Here is a 20740-nt window from a genome sequence, read left to right on the forward strand (position 1 = left end):
TACCATTGTTTCCCGTTAAATGTCATATCGTGCAGAAAATTACGTATCATTTATGTATCTAATACCACGTATACATATATGACTACACCTTGCATTTAAGGTAATATATCAATGTAAAGTATAAATTTATAAAGTTTTAATAGAGTTAGTGTCGTTTTGAAATTAGTTCTTTTTTTAACATGCAAATCACACTTTATCTAAATAACTGCTGAGAATGAGCATTAAAGGCATATTTCATATCTCAAATACGATGTGAAAGGAGAAATAATTAGTATTCATCGATAAATACCCTTTATTCAATCGGAGTAACATTTATACTTACTTAAAGCATGTTATTGAACTTATATACCTGTAGATTTTTATTAACGGCAACAATCATAATCGCAATAGTGACAAAAACGTAACGATAATAATAATAATAAGAAGAAGTTGTAGCAATAATAATAATAAAATAATGGAAAACTGACAATAATAGCAATAATAACAATAATAATCAAGACTAGTACATAATAATGACAATACTAATCATGAATATCGCAGAGTATATCAATTGCAACGCAACGGAACTCAAGATAAGAATGTTCCGTTGCAAAGTCAAAATGTAATGACTGTTGATTGTAATTTACCTGTTTTTCCGCTCATTCTTATCTTTTTCTTTTTACATGCCAATTGTGCTAATTCGAAATTAAAAGAAAAATCTGTTTTACGACAGTGACAGTGATAACTGTAATTATAATGACAATGATAGTGACAAGAATAATTATAACGTCGAGATTATTTCGTAATTGTCGGTCGACTATCGCTATCTGTAATTTGTTATTACTCTCACTACACGGTGGTTGGTTAAAGTATATTTACTTCTGCACACGGTTTCTTCCATCTTATCAGCATCTCAGACAAACAATTGATTTTCCCTTCTCTTTATATACATTATCTGATACACTTAATTGTACCGAAAATAATATAATTTTGACATAATATAGCTTTTATATCGGCAAAATCACTGATTATCCGATCGACATGTCTGCTGTTTTACGATGATTCATATCTCATGATTTATTATAATCTTGACGTTATCAGTTAGTGCGTGATGATAATTTGAAGTAAGAGAGAAAATAGTGTTAAAATTAAATATTAAACCGTCTAAAATATTCTAATCTAAAACATTGTGATATATTAAAAGCATTTTTCTCGGCAGTATAATTGAGATTGATTATAATGGATATTTATGATAAAATAATGATCCAAGCGCCTCATTAACAAAATTCAAATATCTTCTTTTTAATTACATCTATATTTATTTCAATGAATCCATAGTCAAGTTGTATATCTTCATTTTGTTTGCAGGCGTTATACTGTTATTAAAAGTTTTTTCTCGCATCTATGTCGATCGATTGACTTATACGTAGGTGTAAAATATCAACCAGCGGAAACGGAAATTTTTCAGGCATGTCCTATAGTAATAATAACATTCATACGACTCCAACGAAAAGCGACGACTCTTATGATTCAGAGTCGAATTTTCGATATTTACAAATTCCTGTAGCTTCCCCGCATTTCACGTTCCAGCAGCAAAACAAACGTATAACATAAATAAAAACACAAATAGATCAACGAAACAATAATAACCGCGCCGATACAAATGTACACGTGTCTCACGACGCGGTCGTAAGTGATCGCGAATATACAGAGGAAAGAATGCGACGCATTCTAAAATTATTGCACATACGAACGAATATCCTCGGACCAAATCGGTCGCGTCGTATCATGAAGGAACACGAAGATCGATCCTTCCTTGATAAAATGAGACTTGATCACTCGACAAGCATAAATTCGACAATGCATCGGACTTACGATTGACAGATGTTGATGAAGAGGCCACGCGTGAGCATGGCCTCGTGAGCATTTCTTTTCTCTCCACCTCTCTTTCTTTCTCTCTCTTTTTCATTTTTTTTCTTTCTCGTCCCATCGAAATCGCAGCTTATTATCGCCAGCGATTCTTGTCCTTATAATAATTGTATATCTCTGTTACTATGTACAACCTATGGACAACGCATTGCACTTTTCTCTCTTAGATTCGATAATATTATATAAATATGTTGGTATACTTCGTGACTATATTTTATCGACAGTAGTAAGAGTAATGGTAGCAATAATGACAATTGAATTATTCGCTAAAAACGATCTGGCTGATTGTAACGGTTAGAGTAGTAGTAATAATAATAATAGTTGTAATAATCATAATAATAATAGCAATAATAATAAGAGTAATAATAATAATAGTAATAATAGTAATAGTGACTAGCTGGTAATAGTTAGCCGATAAATTGGTTTATAAGTAGCCTTTGGGTTTTTAGCAGAGAAGCGTCATTGGCGGACGCGCCGGTCCTTGTAAGTCGCGCGCTGACCTCGCTTAAACAGTAATAACAGTTACACAGCGTTAAGTGGCAAGAATCCGATATACAGCTAAATTAATCATTTTTACACGACTTATAGCGACTTAACCATCAACCTGTCGTATAATATATAAACGCAATTTCTCCCGTTGTGTATGTACATGCACGCGGCGGTAGCGGCCGCGCCGTCGATTGTGATACTTGACGCAGACACATCATTATGTACAAAAGATATAATCGATATACGAGGAAGGCCGTAACGTCGCCCACCCCGCAATAATAGTCCGTTTAAGCATAGTGTTCCGATGGAGCCGTCGTACCGGTTAGATGCCGTTATAGCGTTTTCCAAGCAGTCTACGGGCCGGTCGGCATGCTCGACCGGCCTGCCACGCGGTGACTTTTCACCGACGTGACGATCGCGAGCTGACGATGACGTCGCCAAGTGACGCAGTCCGAAATTCACGCGAGCGATGTACGTAATTGCAGGTACGTGTGACGCATTCGTCGGATTCGCATCATCCGGATGAGTCACACGCGTCACGAAGCCGGGTTTCTCCCAGGTCGATAGGCCGATCCGCGCGGAGCTTTCAGTCACGATCGACGCAGTTACCTCACGGTTGCGTGCTCGTGTCTCGATTTACACGTGTATTATACGTATTTAGACTGGGAACTGGGCACCGTTCTCTCGCGCTCACCGTTCCGCTCACTCGTGTCCGGTGGACGAGAATGGAACGACCGCGATCCGAGTCACGAATACGCCGGATCGCTTGGCCACGCGAGTCGTCCCTCGGAGAGCGAAGCTCAGTACCCGATCGTCGATCTTTAAGGATGGTCTCAGATGGGTGTCGGCAGGACCGTGAAGTCCTGCAGAGCGGTCTTCACCGTTTCGTAAATCGGCCGGTTGCTCTCGTCGGCGCAGTAGCCGTCGGCGGTGCACAGAGTCTGCAACTTCGTCAGGTAGCTGTCGAAGTTCTCGTGGCCTATTTTCTCCTGCGGCCCGCCCGGGGCGTTCGGTATTCGCACTTGCTCCAGGAGAGTGATCATGTTGTCGCGCAGTGACTGATAGTATTCGGTCAGATTATTGTTGCGCTGAGCTATCGATGAGGTATCCTGCAAAAAGAAATGATAGGGTGCCTTTGTCACTGTTGTCTGAAACGTTATTCCGACGACAATTACATATAAAAGTATTCTGTCGTGATTATAAATAATGCCTACATGATATTATAGCTAAGAAAATAAAATATATCAAAAACATTTTTTTCTTTTGTATGCGCGACGTTTCAACGCGCGAAATGGACTGATCAACCACTGGTTAGTTTATTATGGTACTATATAGTACCAGCGTACGGTTAATGGAAAAACAATTACGTACTACATTATTTTGTGTAATAAATTTATAAAATAATAATATAACAATAATAATAAAAAAGGATTGTTTAATTAATAGACAACGATGCAAACGTTAGATTAAAATTTAACAATTTAGCTTTCAAAATAAAATTCAACGATGTAATCGCGATAAGGCAAACGCGATTGGCTGCAGGAGCCTCGGGATCTACTTGTCCATTTACAAAACAGCAAAATCTCTATTTTTCCATGTACAGTCATTTTGTTATTTATTTATTCGGCACACGGTATACTACCGACTGAGCAAATACTGACCTTGTCTCCGTGCTTGAGCTGATTCTCCATGGCGGTGATATCCGAGCGCAAGCGCAAGACCTGCGACTCGACCCGGGCGTTCTCTCTCTGGAGCTCGGTGATCTCGGCCTCCAGTGTGTAGAGATCCTCGCTCTGGGGACCGGCGGTCCCGCTACCACTCGAGTTACCCTGACCCGTGCCTACTGCACCCCCGTGAGCCGGACCACCGGCTTCCAACCCTGAAGACAGGACAGACACGGTCCAGTTTGATCGACTGCCCGTTACATGGCCGAAAGAGAGATATACATTATATCGTATATTTCCCGATTTTTTTTTTTTTTTTTTTTTTCCAGAGAGTTTCACCCGCAATCAAGCGTGCACGGCGCGATTCGTACGCCCTTTCGTCTCAATGCGATAGGCCCTAATATGTGATACATAACAAAATGCTATGGGAAAACTACTGGAAATTTCCACGACTCGCGAGTTTCCACGCTTGACGGAAGTTCGTACGAATTTTACGTATCTAGGTACAAGCATTCTGGCGTGTTTTACTTTTTTTTTTTCTTTTCTTTTTTTTTTCATTCACGATCGATAAGAGCGTTAGATCGAAAAATCCAAACTTGGGGTTTACGGGGGAACTTTTACGCGGTATACAGGTGGAAACGTAGCGAGCATTTGAAATTTATGTTAAGGATCGGTTTGACAGGCAGCGACCTGGGCGAAGCGATTCGTGAAGCTTCGTGATTATGCAAGTTTGAATAAAATGATTCTTTTTCTCAGTGATGCTATCGTACTATCGTTTTCTCTCATCTCGCTCCTCCCAAGTCACTGCATTGTTAGCTTTTTGTCACGAGATAAATGGGACGATACGGTTTCTTCTGCGTACGGTTCGTGCCAAAGTGATAAACGCATCTCGGCAGAAAAGCGAGAGACACTTTGAGGCTCATTCGATCAAGCGTGTGCTCCGACTCGGTAAGAGACGCACGAACCTGACAGGAGTGCCGTGGAAATGGTATGATCGGGACAATGTCGGGGTGTTTTGGGGTAATTAGCGTGAGGTGCCATCATACCAGATAGAAGAAAAAAAAAAGACGGAGGACACCGAGTGCTGGCGTCGATACGCGGCGCGATACATCTTATATATAGCGCGTGAATGAGCGAAAAGAAGAAGCTTACGATTGTTCACTGTGCCAAAGGTACGATTCACAAATATTGCCAACACTCGGACGTCATCACGTAAAAGTAAAAATACTGGTGTGTGGAGATTCTGTAATGTAACATCGAAAACACATAGGAAACAAGTGGCGAATACGTCAGTCCCTTACCTTCAAAAGTAACCGTGCTCCAAGCTCAACATGAAAGGAGCTAATCCCAGAATAAATCAGAATATATTATTTTCCAGTTATTAAGACATACGGTTGTTGTTTTTTTTCGATTTTACATTTCTGTCTTGTACATAACGAAGGAAGAGGTTCCTGCGCGGGACCGAATCGAAAGGGAGGAAAAAAAAGAGATGTAAATTAACGCCATCACATTCGAGTTTCTTGCTTCTGTTTCTTCTTTTTTTTTCTCTTTTTATAAGCTACTTGTGACATCCTTTCACCGTTTAGTATCTAATCAGTTGCGATATTTGTTCGCAAACCTGGAACATTTATTACTGAAAAAAAGAAAGGGGTCCAAAAACGGGAAAAGAAATGTTTAATAAGGAGAAATAAGAGAAAACGAACTCTTTGATGGTCAAGAGAAAAACGGAAGGATAGGGAAAGAGGTAATTCTTATTGGTATGACAGCACATCATTGCGTGAAGAGCAGAGTATGGCATAGCACGGGATCAAGGTTTGATATGCACAAGTTTACAAAGGAAGATACATAATTCCGTATGTTTTAGCATCGCGCTCGTCCGGACGTCGATCAATCATATAAAAAAAAAAAAACGATACAACATTACACTTTTCTTAAACGCAAACTCTAAAATAAAAAAGAAATAAACGTTGCTCGACGCTGTAAGTCAAGCGCGATGCGCAAGCATAGAAAAGAACAGAGAGCGAACTTAAACTGTCTTATCTACTTCGTAACATTTCCTCTCTCTTTCTCTATCTCTCTCTTTTTACCGCGCGTTTTAATAAGAAAAACGCATCTCGCGGTTTCAATTTTGGCAGCTGCGCGCGAGGAGAGCTTTACGAATATTTCTTTGGACAAAAACTCGGTCGTTATTCTTCTTGATTGGTCTCACGCACAGCATAACTCTGACAATATTATTCTTCGATCGTTAAGTATTGACAGGCGGAGGCGACAATCAGAGAGAAACTCTCGATCCTCACCGGTGATTCCTCTGCTGTACATGCTCATATTGTCCTCCGGTTTCGGTTTCTTCACAGCGTGGCTGGCTATCGGGCAGCCCGATAATGATCTATGGCTGTGAAAGGAGCCATTTATGTGACCAAGTCCGTCGCATCCGGGCGTGGGGCAATTGACACCTTCGAATTTCATGGCTGTCGCAGCAGCCACGGCCGCCTTGTGCTGCTCAACGGTACCGCCGGACTCTAACACCCGCATCTTATTTCTGTTTGCAATTGGACATCCAGACGCACTGTAATAAAGAAATGAGATACATAAAGATTACGGATGAGTAGATGGACGAAGATAAACGGTCTCGATATAATCACAAACATTATTAAGATCGGTTGTACATCATTGAAATTTAATTCTTATTTAATAATGACAGTTTGAATTAATATTTTATACTTAAACTACGCGTAATTAAACAACCTAATTATTATCAAACTGTAGAAATTGCTGCGGAAAGTATCAATATTTTCAATAAGTTACAAATATTCCGATAGTTAATGGCTAATTTTGCGCTCTATATAGAAGCTAAAATTACCAAAAGCACTTAATCGTCTCAATTTGACATTAAGACAATTATATATGTAGAAGAAAAGAAAAGAAAATAGCGTACGATTATTCTAAAGCAAAGATCCACGTTGCGTTGAAAGTTCCTACTAGCCTTACCTGCGGTGCGACAAGAATTTGCCGGTGGCATGACCGGACCCGTCGCAACCCGGGATTGGACATCTGTGTAGTCCAAAATGCCAACACCACCGTCACCAACACCACATAATCCATCCGCACAGAGCGAGCGTGAAACGAGCGGAAACCGCCAGTTATTAGTCAGCGTCTTCGCTTTTGCGCGGGGTGTAACTCGGGCAAAGGGAGTTAGGATGCGGTTACGGGGGAACGGGATTTCCCCTTTCTCGGGTCTCATCCGGCAGCCTCGCGGTACGTGCAATGCGGTCGAGAAGATACCTGCGTTAGCTGCTACGTGCAACGTGCGAACGCGACGAAAACGCAAATTGAGATCGCGATTACCGCCGCACCCTCAAATTGCGGAACTTGCGAGATGTAATCGCGTCGTGAAATCAAATCCTACCGAACTCGCGATAGTCTTCCGCTCTTTTCGGACCTCCTCCTTTCGTACCATATTAATTTATAATACTTTTCAATAACGTGGACTCGATAGCTTCGATCGAACAGTTAGTTTTTAAGTAGTTTTATTTTTGTTTCATTGAATCAAATAAGCACGTTGCATTTGCAGCAATACTACATACGTTACGCCTACACGCAAACTACAACTTGCGTAATTAATCTTTCACAAAATTTATTCAATAGGATAGTTATTTGATTAAGTCCAATTGATATTGTCTCATTAAAATTAAACATAATTAATTGAAAATGTAAACAAAATTAATTGAAACGCCCTTTAATACATAAAAACTAGGAAACGCTGCCGTATTAATTGCGGAAACAGAAAGTGCAGTCAGAATAAAGAGCGCATAATTGATAGTATTCGCGTCAACTAACCTCAGAGGCTCAGAATCTTGACCATCTCGAGGTTTACTCTTCGGCTTGTTAGCCCGCGGACAGCCAGACAAACTTCTGTGCGACGAGTAATTTCCCGTGACGTGTCCAGAACCATCGCATCCTGGCGTAGGACACTTAAGCTCCTGGGAATGCGCCTGGATTTGCGAGCGGTCAGCTCGTGGACACCCGGAGAGGCTGCAAAAGGAAAGAAGACTCTCTTCTATTTTGACGCGTTGCTAAAATGCCATAAAGACCGCGCGCTGCATGTTTCCGAGGAGACACAAGAAAAAAAACTTGAAAAATTTTGCGTGACAAATTTGTCTACAAATTACGCTACAATGAAAAATTACGCAGCGCGGTAGTCTTCATGGCTTCCGTCACACGAACGCACACCTCAGAAACGTCCAACCATCGCTTCAGCAACACATCGCATGCAATTTACGCGACGTTGCCACGATGTCGTGAGTACTCACATGATCTAAAGCTCAGTTCGACTTGAAGAACGATCAACGTCTCGAAAATTAAATCTCGATGAATATTCGAACATCTCGTTCGCTGAAACGATCGAAATTGTCTACGTGTCGCACGACGGGTGACACAACACGCCACCGAAGTTAAAGTATTTGCTATTAATTAATTAATCGCCGCTAAGATCTAAATGTACACATATTCATTCGAAGTGTAGGAAGAGACGTTGGCTCACCGAGATCAGTGCGGCGTATCGGCACTGGTTTCATTACAATATAGTTTCGGACGACTTGCCTTGCGTCCAGTTCGAACGAAGACATTGAGGGGAAGGGAGACCTAAGACTCGCACCTTTTGCTCGAGCACCGATCGTGCACGCCGACGATCGTAACCCGAGTCTTACGCCCCGAGGACACCCTCAAATGTCGTGCGGATTGTGATCGATGCGGGCGGACAACGGATCATGTTTGGTAGCATGCAAATGGCAACGCCGTGTTCCAGTTGGATCACTTATGAGGTGTCGCTCGTAAGATCAATCACGCTTCGTATCCGCGTTGATCCGGGGATAGGCCTTACTCTAAGAACATCGAAAGGGAGAGCAGGGAGCACACTCACACCTGACCCCAATGAAACTCGCCAATTGCCAATTTGACTTCGCACACGAGTGCATCGCGAAGCGATATCGTCAACGCTTCGTGGATTTCGTTGATCGGTTCTGCTATGACATGGTCATCGACAACAGTTCGCTACGAAGCTGCCCACTCGAGGCTGGCGAAAGCGGCTTTCAACGGACGGGTAGTCAGTAAATCAATCAACTACGTATGCGTACGAAAGCAAATGAGTCTCGCGATCGAAAGCGGGTAAATCTTGTGCAATGCCGATTCCTCCGCAACGCCGAACTTTGATTTTGCCATCCCTTTTCGTAGGGGTCGGGTAAAAATAGCCAGAGGAAAAAAAAGAAAGAAAACTCATTCAATTACGAGGCTCATCTACACATTTGATATCACATAATATAATGTAGATAGGTACGTAGAATATGAACAAAGAAAAAAGGAAGGAGAAAAAAAATGAGAAATAGACGTAACAAAAAGCTATATATCGTATATATATATATACTTATGCAATATAGCTATAGTACCACTGAATATTCACACGTATATATAGATATGTATTGCAACATAATATTGACCAAGTGTACAACTCAATCGCTCAACTAGGAGAAAATAGGGTTTCTAGACGTATGTTTCGTATATCGCAACACACTTAAGAAGCAACTACGCCACGGACCACCAATATGCATCGATGCAAGAACCATTCATGTAAATGTAATAATTCACAATTTACATATTGTCGTTTATTGTATACATGTGTACGTGTGTTGGCATCTACCAATTTCTTAACTGAAAATATCTATTGAAGAACAAAAGAGGACCAGCACAAATTTAAATGTGTGTTATATGTATGTATATATATTATATGTGTGTGTGTGTGTGTGTGTGTGTGTGTGTGTATGAGCGTGCTTGCGTACGTGCTGCATCGCCATATCGATATATACATAATCGAGCGTTCACGTCAAAGGCTTGGTGTAACTGTCGATGCTGCCTTGCCTTCTGTGGGTAGCGTAGTTCCCTGAGACATGACCCATGCCATCACAGGACGACGTGGGGCACTGTATCAGCTCCTTGCCATCGCGACCACGAGGGGTGGGCCGTGTGAAATTCAACGAGTACCTCCTCACACTCATACTGCACCGAATAATATTAACCGTCAAATCGAAAGTCCCTAACTAAATTGATTATGGAATTATCAGTAGCTCTCTAGGCTGTCTTTATTCGAGTAAAGGCCCAAACGGTACTTTCGCCTAAATCATTCTTTTTTCGATGCTACCAATTTTAAGTATAGGGAATCGTATGACTTATGTTTGCAAAAAAAGCACTTGAGCAGATTGTGGCTAATGCAATTTAATACTCTACCTAACATAAGCGACAATCGTAAGTCGCCTTCAGACGCGAATGCGAGTGTATATATGTAGTTATAGGACGGTACAAAGTTATATTGCGTTTTGTAACTTTTCTCTGAAGCGCGAGTGGAAGAGCAATGTGCGACGTGATAGCGTGATATGAAAAAACGTCGAAAAGCGAGAAAAAGGACTGGAAGGAGGCGAAGGAGGTGACAGAAGCGGACCGAAGGAACATATGCGCCGGCCAACGAATCAGAGAGTGAGCGTCTCGCTTTTGCTTCCGATCTCATCGTGTAGCTTCGTAGGGCAAGCCGTCGTCGGCAATGAGAAATCCTCGGAAACCTCGATGGCCCTTGAGTGGCCGCGATATTGCTGGGCAACCGCGCAAGAGCCGACGGATACCGACTTGAGTGCAATTCAAGTCCGGTACGCCGTCGGACTATCTATCTACCTTCGTGTTTTTACAGACTTGTTACTTTGTCTTGAACATTGGTAATATCAATTTATTTGAATTATAATATGTCTTAATTTTTATTAAAAACTTTTCGGGCTAAAATAATTTTTAACAAAATAAAAATATTGTTTTATAACAAATTTTCCAAATGTTATGGCACACAATTTCTGACAGACGAATATAAAAGTAATTATGCAATAATTATGATAAAACGAATCATTCGACAGATTTACTCGTTCTTAATTTTTAATGGATAGACTTTTGAGAATTTTCTTAACTTAAACAAGAGTTTAAAAAATTTATCTCAGAAAAAAATTGAGATTTTTTTCACGATTAGCAAAATATCTTGTGTATTTAATATTTTCATTAAATGATTGATCCGAATTGGGATGTACCAATAAAAATATTTTCAAGAGGAGATTGATAATCTAGTTAGGACACGAAGGTAGTTATATTGCCTGCTCTTATTAATGAAGTTGGAGTTCAGATATAAATTGGTTTTACCGAGGTTTCAGCTGATCGTATGTGTTCCACGTTATAGCGACTCAATAAAGATACAATTAATGGATATATAGAAAAAGACAGGCAGAAAGATTAATATCGTAAGGGGAAATCACTGAACATTATCTTCATTTTACAACCTTCTCAATATTGTATAATAAAAAGGATGTTATTTATAAATTTGTTCATTATTTCTGTTATTTAAACATTTGATAAATATTACAAAGAATAACAAAGTAGATTAAGAATCTATTGTTATAAATTATATACATATATATTGTTTTAAAAATATTATTAAACTTTACACACACAATCTTTAAGAAAACAAATTTTTAATATAAAATATGTTCTTTTGACAATTAAAAGTTAATAATTTAATGTCTCTCTCTTTGAATCTTTCAACTTATTTTAAACTTTTTTGCATTGTATGGGACAACAATTGCCAATATAATATTTTATCTTTACAATATTTCCAGTATTGTGTACAGAATTACACTCATGATTGTATTTTCTAAATACAATTGTGCATTGCTATCTCGATCGTTTAATAGAACGGAAATAATTCATAGTTTTTACGTTTTTCATTATAGACATTCGTGAGATTTTGTGAAATACGACACATCAAATTTTGGACCGTGATAAAATTACAAAAGGGACAAGCAACTTCGCCTCGAGGTAGCCGAGGAGATGTGCTCCGGGTTTCTAACCCACGGCGGGGAGGAGGGGACGACGCCGAGTCTCGGCCCATAATCCAGTGCGGTGGCAACTGATTATACCCCACCTACCCATTTTAACCTTATCCTGCCTCGCCTCCGCACCCTCTCAATCCCTTTCCCCCGCACGCGCGCCTTCCACTCGAGCCTCATCCTCATTCTCTTCTTATACGCCCAACCGCGCCTTCTCCATACCGCCGAGCTTCACGTCAATTAGAATAAGGTTGGCACTTTCGGTACGAAGAGTAATTACTTTAATTAACAAAATGGAGGTGGGTATGCGCGAGTTTTGCCCCCTTTTCCTCTCGCCCACCGTTGCTGATGTTAGCCGCCGCCGCTGCCGCTGCCGCCGCTACCGCCGCCGCTTCACCACCACCATCTCCACGCCTTTTCAAGCTTCGGCCACGAATCTATCGCGTGAAGGATTCGTGCGATCCTTTCCGCAAGGCAAGTAAGTGTCAAGGCGAGAACTCGCGATGCTCGCCTGCACGACGTGTGGACGTATTCTCTAATAATCCTACCTCACGCTAAACAACGATTTGGATTCTCATCGCGTATCTAGCGATTACAAATGACTATATGGTTTTAAGTTTCATTAAAATAATATATTGAATATAATTAGTAAAAAAATAGATTCGTAATTTTAAAAATGTATAAGGTGCCAAATACGCGGTGAGAATATCGGTCGATCTTATGACAGATTCAATACATGCAATATTCATAATCTCGAGATCTATTGAAGTATTGAATTATATATCTTCAAATAAGGTCTCATTTTCTCGAATATTTAATTTAAAATAACGATTCCTATTTCACCGATAGAAATTTGTAATTACAGTAAGAAAATATAAATTTGCTCTAAACCAGATTACTCGTAATCGCGAATTTCTACTCAAGAGGGATAAAAGAAATATCTTACCTGTCGTCCTTGCCGGATGGTTTATCGAGGGGTCCAACCGTGTGCTGCGGGGGTGGCATGCTGTAGCACGGTGTCGGGGTGTAACCCGCTGGAATCTGATAACCGGAAGTCACTGGGCCACCCGGATAAGTTCCGCCGCAGTTGTAACCTGCAGTTGGATAAGGGGTGTACGTGTTTCCGGGATATTCAGGTTGAACGCCAGTCATCCCGTATCCTGGATGAGGGCTCATGGGTCCGTAACCTGACACAACAGAGATTGTATAAATAAATAAAGTATATATAAAACAATCGTATCAATTATTCTCTAAAATATTCTACTACAACGTGAAATAATTAACGTCTTACTTGCAAAATGTTATCGTATTCAACAAAAAAAATTTTAATAACACACTTTTCAATTTCCTCGATATTGAATACTTTTATAATTAAATATTAAGATAAATTTATATGATGAAATATTGACATCTACTTGAGAAGACATTTCGTTGAATTCTCCTATTTACTTATATTCTCAATGTCTTTACTTTTAGTTTAGAGTATTATTAAAAAATCTATTCATTAATAAATTAATTCTCTATAAATATAATTAATTCACAAACTGATGTCTTAATGACATTAATACCATTCAAAAAATTTCAAAGTATAATTTTTAATTCGACTTTTATGATGCAGAGAAAGTATACGAGGATTTCTAGGACACTTTGCCTAAATACGTGCCATGTAATCGCGCTCGAACGGGAGACGCGGATATAGCGCGAACACAGGCGCACTACAGGAGCAGTCCGCTGCTTGATTAACTGTTGTAAAATCTACACGTTTATTTACTGGCAAGAATTCATTTTGTCGAGAGAGCACGCAATGCAAATAGCCGACGGACGGAAGGCCGACTGTGCGCGGGCGCGCGCGACGTCGCGTGAACACGGCCGTGCCCTATGTGTGTGTGTTGAGGCCGGGGAACACGACGCTGTGTGTGCTCGAATGTTTCAATTTCAATAACTACTCCCCAGCGTCAGAGTCCGCACAATATCGGCCGCGCCGGACTTTTGCCGGCGCTACGTGTACGCGAAATATTGATAATTAACAATGGCCGTGTACCGTCACAGGGGGGTGGTTCGACGGGAAGGGTGCGCACGGTGCACATTCAGGGCGAAGGATAGAGGAAAAGAGAAAGAGGGAGAAGAGGAGAGAGAAAGAGAGGGATGAAAACGGAGAAAACGAGGGGAACGATCAGAGGGAGGGAGAGAGAGAGAGAGAGAGAGAGAGAGAAGAAGGAAAGGGATGAGAAGGGGGAGAATCGGCCGCGGGTTTGGAATGCCAAGGTACAGAGAGACCGAGGAAAATGAGAGTTCGGCCATAGGTGCCTATTATGGCAGTCATGTACTGTTCTGGTGAATTTTTATTCGACGGTTGTAACCGCGTATCGTCCCCCATCCTCATCTACGTCCCTCGCCACCCTTGCCGACCCCCGGGGGCGTCGGGCTCTTTGTTCTCTTCCGAATCCCTCGTCCACGCGCCTCTTCCGCGTCGCCCCCGCTATCACCTGACGTTACACGACGCCCGTGTAAGGACACATTAACGCTTCGCGTATATCTCCTGCCGCGCATGCCAGTTAAAATTTATAGTGTTAAGGACGTCCTGTCGCGCCCTTCTCCATGGATGTTTTTGTTTTTTCACCCTATCTCATCTTCATCCGACATTATCATGCAAGCGACTCCCCGTCACCAAATTTTCACAACAAATTATGATTCGACGTTTCTTGTTGCATAAGCAAAAAGAAACCGTAATATTTTATACAACTATATGACGGTTATATAAAACGCGACCGCAAAAAAGAGTCGTAAAGAATCTTCGAAATGCGGATCGTAGACTGTCCGCGGACTTACGCGATAAACGATGATAACTCACCGGTGGGATCTCGGTAGGCGTCCATGTAGTGGGAACCCCCGCTGTCGGGCGTACTCTCGCGACTATATGCCGTAACGTGCACTCCAGGCGGCGGAAACCCGGGTACAGGCCTGATCCCCGGACCCCCGCTGAAATTGACCGGCTCGTTCGCCGTTGAGAAATCAACGGGCTCTGTCTGTTCTTCAATCGGTCGTGGGGCTGGGAAACCCGGGCCCACCGGAACCGCGACAGCTTCACCATGGCCGGTGGAATACTGCGGACTCGGTGCACCACTGCAGTAAGAAATAGACGTGTATCTTTTGCATCTATCTGTCTACGTACTATATTCATCTTCCAAGTGTTTATTATTTAGGAGTATGATCTCTGTTGATTTTTAACTTTTTATTAAACTTATCTTTAAATAATCTTTAATTTTTTATAAGCTTAAAAACATTTTTTTTTTTTTTGTAAAATTATGATTTCAAGGTTTTATTCTTGCAATCTATTACGAATATAAAAATTAACAAGTACCTATGGAGTCTATTAACGCTAAGATCGAGGGTTTGGCCTTGGGGACTAGGAACTTGAGGACTAGCCGTCAAGTGAGGACTCGCTGCAGCCTGAGGACTACTTCCCACCGTCTGGCCTCCTCCGTACTGTGGACTGAGACTGTTCGAACCGTAGGGTGCTGCCTGTAAATCGCGTTATTGATAACGGACGTGACAATCTCATAATACTTTTCGTAATACACGTCGTTATTATTTCTAACTGACCTGCGGGCTAGTAGACGTAACACTGGAGGTAGACAAATCCATCACTGATCCCCCAGGCGAGGTAGGCGGTCCACCGGGTTTCTGCATCTGTTGCATTTGCGCGACCGTAACGCATTTCACTGCAACATTCACGTGACATTCAGTTACAAATGAGTCTTGGATACTCGCAGATACGATCTTGCACAAATTACCATCTTCAGTCTTTATCATCCCGGCTGCCGTAGCGGCGGCCATCGCCATCTGATGCTGTTGCGCAACTGCCGCAGCTTCTTGATGGTAAACTCGTTCCTGCTCCTCTGGCGTCATGCCGGTCTGTCCCAGATAATACATATTCGCCCTCGAATGAAGCTGCTGCTGCTGCTGCTGTTGCTGCTGTTGTTGCTGCTGCTGTTGCTGTTGCTGTTGCTGTTGCTGAGATGGGATGGGCGCGCAAGACTGGGTATCGTATCTCTCGTATGTCGCAGTAGTACCGGGATCGTAGGGCCGATGATTGGCTGCGCTGACCACGGCGTTCTCGTAACCTCTGCCAGACGCTATGTCGTTGGAATACGTCACCACTGGCCGTGCGATATTACTAGCACCAGGATGCATGTATGCTCTCGCATGTTCGGCCGATCTATGATGATAGAGCTCTTCCGTAGTGGTTGCGGCGGCTGCCGCGGCCGCTGCTGCGGCCATCATAGTGGTGGATTCGTAAGGAGATCTTTGGGACATTTGATGGCTCATTCTTGTATCTTCTACCATTGGCATCGGATAGGCGACCGGCTGCATCGGTAGCACGTGATGCGTGCCAGGATGCTGGCCAGGATGATGAATTGTCGCTCCTAGGGATGGTCTCGAGCCCATCGCGTCCATGGATGACATGGATGACGAGTTCGAATCTTGGCTCATGTAAGAATCGTACGTTTGTCGCACCGCGGGGGGTGGCGGTGGCGGGGGCGAATTCACTCTGCAGGACGTGGCATCCTCCGTCTTTGGGACCAACAATTCGCCCGTGTTTTGATTCCTCATGGATAATGTGTTGCAGCAACTACTGCTGAGAGTCATGTTCTCTGTCTTAGGCACCTTCGCGGGACGCGATGTGCTATTGTCCTCCGGCGTTTTCGGAGGCTTCACATTAATCCCGGCGTTTTTCGTCGTCGAATAGTAGTCGTAGGTCAAGCTGCTTAATACAGGCTTCGTGTCTTGAGTTGAGGAACCGTACTGCGAATAGCTCTTCGTATCCATTGATGGGGGTAACAGATTCGTGCTGATATACTCGGGTGGTATTCCTGGCACTATCACGAAAGATTACGCATTTAGTAAAGTTTGCATAAAAATATTACAAGTTTCTTGAAAAACTTCATAAAGTTAAAGTTATCGTAATAAGAGATATTTGTAAACTTTTTATTACTATTTTTTTACTAAGAAGCACTGTAAAACTTACTAGAATTATTTCAAACAGCATGCGGTTATAAAATCATTTATAAGATATTTACAGTTCAGTTTAATATTTAAATATCGTTTTATTAACAATTATTTATTTTTTACTATATATGTATATAATATTTATAACATATTTTGATAGAGTGTGTTATGTTTATATTATATACAGAATTTGAAAACTTCTCTAAAGCGAGGAATATTTCAAATCATATTTCAAATCATATCTCTGGATTATATTAATACTATTCAAAATCTTTGAGTCAAATTAGAATATACGTAAAAATTAAAATGTAAATCTAATTTAAAGCAGTAAAAACAAATGTAGAATTGTTTCAAAACTCATCAGCGATATTTTGCAATCAATTACGTATACGCAATACGTGATCTAGTCTCTCCATTTTTGCCAGTAAACACAAACCTGAAAATTCGTGTAAAAAATTCGCAATAAGTTTATCCTCGCAAATTTTACCGCAGTGCAGCAATCAAGACACACGCTACTGAATTACGAGATATATGTGTTTCACGCACAAGAATTAGCCGTTTATCTCGTTCTCAGCATTTAAGCGTTAATCTCATCGCGTGGGAGAGCGACAGGATTTTCGTATCCGGCGTATCGCGAACACGCACGACGAGGGGTCCCACATACCGCCTTACCTTGAGCCTTTTGTCGTGCCTCGCGTGCAGCCTGCTTATTGGCCGCGGCAATGGGACATCCGGACAGGCTCCTATGTGTGTTCCGATTGGAGCTGACATGACCGCGGCCGTTGCAACCAGGTGTCGGGCATTTCAATATGGTCTCATGCATCGCCAGAACTGCAGAGAACCCAGAGACACGTGGCGTAGTTATAGGCACACGTTTTTGATACGCGTTACGTTTACAATTAGAGAGACGCGGCGCACACGCACACGACAGGTGTGGTAAGGTGTCATTAAGACGAGCTGTCTTTATGCATTGAGTATAATTATTCGCGTTGAATACCGAGCATTCCGAAGAAACGATAAAGGGAGAGACAGAGTCAACTCCGAGTCAACGCGACGGGTGAATATTATTCGTCGATTTGCGAAATGGACCCGAATGGAAGAAAGAAAGAAAAATCCGCACGTTTGTAAAAGGGAAGAAACGGAAAAACAGCAAAACGATCGGGAAAACGGACGAAAGGCGTAATACACGTCACACCACGTGTATAACGTAAATTAACGTGTAACAAATACAATCAAGTATACCGAGCGGGTAGAGAGAAACACAAGAGTAAAGACAATCAATTAATCGATAGAAAATTATAACATAACAACTTGCAATCTGTGTGAGGTAGTGTACTACGTCGATGAGAACGACGTTTGCTCGTCGTACGCAAGCGTGAGAACGCTAAGATAAGGGCGAAGCTTGAGATACCTTAGAAGGTATTCTGCGCTCTCGGTAGACGGTATCGAGGGGACGAGCTTGTCATAAATAGAAATAAAAATTATGCGACTGTATGCACATTTGCGCTGCGCATGGCCGGCTGCGCCGCGTTCCGTTTACGCGGCGGCTCGATTTGTCATTAGGGGAGAGAGGGTGGGATCCGCCGTTGTGGAAACTCGTACATACATCGATGGAAAGCTGGACCTCGATCATCCGTATAATTCTTTGCGTAATTATACTCAATCGCACAAGTGTCCTCCGTGTGTGTGAGGTGTCCGGCGTGTGCGCATACGCCGGGCCCGTCGCGCCGCCCGTGTCTCGAGTTCTCCAGAGGGTTCATAGGCACGACCAGTATCAACCAAGTTCGAGAGTGTGGTGATAATAATTCTCTACTATATAATGAACTACGAACAGAATGGTAAATCAAAAAACGGAAAGAAACGCAATAAATAAAGCTCTCTACCCCGCAAATGAAAAGCGCAAAAAATACAACAAACAGATATATATATATATATATAATATATATATATATATACGCACACGCACACGCATACGCACACGCACACACACATATACGCGACGCGTGCACCGCGCTCATCGCTGAAAAATATCCATTTTCTCTTTCTAATTTGACTTCGTGTATCGAAGATACATTTTTTGTTGCATTTAATGAGGCGAGGAAGCCGCGGAGAACAATGGCCTTTTGTGGATGACGGGGCTGATCGAAAATGGTTTCGGAGAGAAAGCGAATCAAATTAAAGACATATTCCAATTGCCTCCCAAAAACAAATATTATTTGAAAAATATGATATTTGGAACATGTAGATATTTTTTTTCAATGAGTACATTTAAAAGTATTCGGACAAATTTAGAATTTACGTTTCTCGTTTACATTGTCTGATTGTGGAACTTCTTTTAAATAATCTTCAATAATAACTAGCTCTCCACTTTCTCGCCTCGTTAAGGGAAAAAGACACTCTTGCAAAAAGAAGATGCACTATGTAGCTACAATAAGAAGTAATTAGTTTAATAAAAAAGTACTTACTCTCTGGAGTTAACTTATCCTTTTGTGGACATCCAGAAAGACTGTAAGCACAGAGATTATTTAATAATGTTTACAGTTAACAGGATTTGAAGTTTTTTAGGTGTTCGGTTGTTTTCTTTTAAGAATTAGATAAGCAGTACACGTTAAAATAAAAAAAGTTTCTTTTATTTCTTTTTTCTTTTAGTGCTCAACACACGCGTTTTCAGCGGTATAGAGGATTCGATATGCAGATCGAGAATTGGCTTATTGATGTCTGTTTCTATATAACGCCCCGCTCGATTCTCCACGTAAAACCGCGTAGGTGTGTAATCGGCCGTGGCTGAGTGCGGAGCGCAGGTTAATTACCGATAATTGCTTACCTGCGGTGGTGAGAGTAGAGTCCGGTCACGTGACCCTGCCCCGTGCAGCCTGGGGTCGGGCACTTGTTGCCCTCTGTAACAAATCAAACCGCCACGCAGAGCCAGATGTTAGTCTATTAAGTGCCGTTTCAGATATTCATGAGATACGACGTACACTAGTTTTTAGTCGAGCATAACAGTTGAATGATATGCGATAGCATTACTGGAGGTTCACTCCAGTCTACGCTTAAATTAATTAAATTTCATTTTTAACATAAATATGCAAAATTTGTTACACAAATATTATCGCCTTAAATTAAAATTGCATGATTTATTTATTATTTTACTAAAATTCCTGTAATTATAAAATTTCTAAATATATATTTCACAGATCTACGTAAAATAAAGAATAACATTTTATTTCAGCATCATACAATTGTTAATTAGCAAATCGATAATTAGCAATTCTCACAATAAATTCTAAATCAAATGAAACTGAGAACATGATAAGGAAAATATATCTCAGCTCATTTGCACTCTGATATGATGCACTACGATAACACCGAGTGCGTAGAATTATGTTGCCTGTGCAACGTTATTTCTGCATCGAAATTAATGATCCCGATACAAGCGGACTGTAATTTTGAATAAATTGGTTATTTACACTGTCAACGAATGTTGTTCAGCGGCAGGAACGTGTCCACTGGAATGCTGCGTCGACCTAATACGCATTAATGTTGTTATTGCATTTGGTTTCATATCTTGCACTTGCGGCCAATTGACGCGAAAATATCATACATAATCCATTTTTACTCAGTCACCCCAAATACATGTATGCGGATACAATATTTCAAACAATCTTTTTCTTTTAATAATAAACTACGAAGCCAGCACTACATTTATGAAATGTCTTTTCTATTATCTTTTCTGAAAAGCAAAGGTGTATCATATCGTGTAAGGAA

General features: G+C 41.3%; 1 protein-coding gene across 12 annotated transcripts in view; it reads right to left on the minus strand.

Moving 5' to 3' along the window:
• Positions 1-272: 272 nt before the first annotated feature.
• The window catches only part of LOC105838488 (homeobox protein 5), a 289536-nt gene continuing 269068 nt past the window's right edge, over positions 273-20740 (minus strand). For 7 of the 12 annotated variants that reach the window (XM_036284302.1, XM_036284303.1, XM_036284301.1 and 4 more), the window contains 14 exons: positions 19800-19872; positions 19441-19481; positions 17648-17806; positions 15760-16845; positions 15569-15687; positions 15327-15487; positions 14817-15088; positions 12912-13152; positions 9972-10109; positions 7899-8093; positions 7050-7112; positions 6359-6627; positions 4059-4276; positions 273-3506 (listed from right to left, as the gene is read on the minus strand). In XM_036284302.1, coding sequence (XP_036140195.1) covers positions 3231-3506; positions 4059-4276; positions 6359-6627; positions 7050-7112; positions 7899-8093; positions 9972-10109; positions 12912-13152; positions 14817-15088; positions 15327-15487; positions 15569-15687; positions 15760-16845; positions 17648-17806; positions 19441-19481; positions 19800-19872 — 3311 coding nt within the window. In that variant the 3' untranslated portion in view covers positions 273-3230. Of the gene's footprint in view, positions 3507-4058; positions 4277-4364; positions 5403-6358; positions 6628-7049; positions 7113-7898; positions 8094-9971; positions 10110-12911; positions 13153-14816; positions 15089-15326; positions 15488-15568; positions 16846-17647; positions 17807-19440; positions 19482-19799; positions 19873-20740 lie in introns of those variants that run through there. The other 5 variants (XM_036284304.1, XM_036284297.1, XM_036284296.1 and 2 more) reach the window with 5 other exon arrangements.

This window comes from Monomorium pharaonis, chromosome 3, assembly GCF_013373865.1.
Source record: "Monomorium pharaonis isolate MP-MQ-018 chromosome 3, ASM1337386v2, whole genome shotgun sequence".
NCBI classification, from domain to species: domain Eukaryota; kingdom Metazoa; phylum Arthropoda; class Insecta; order Hymenoptera; family Formicidae; genus Monomorium; species Monomorium pharaonis.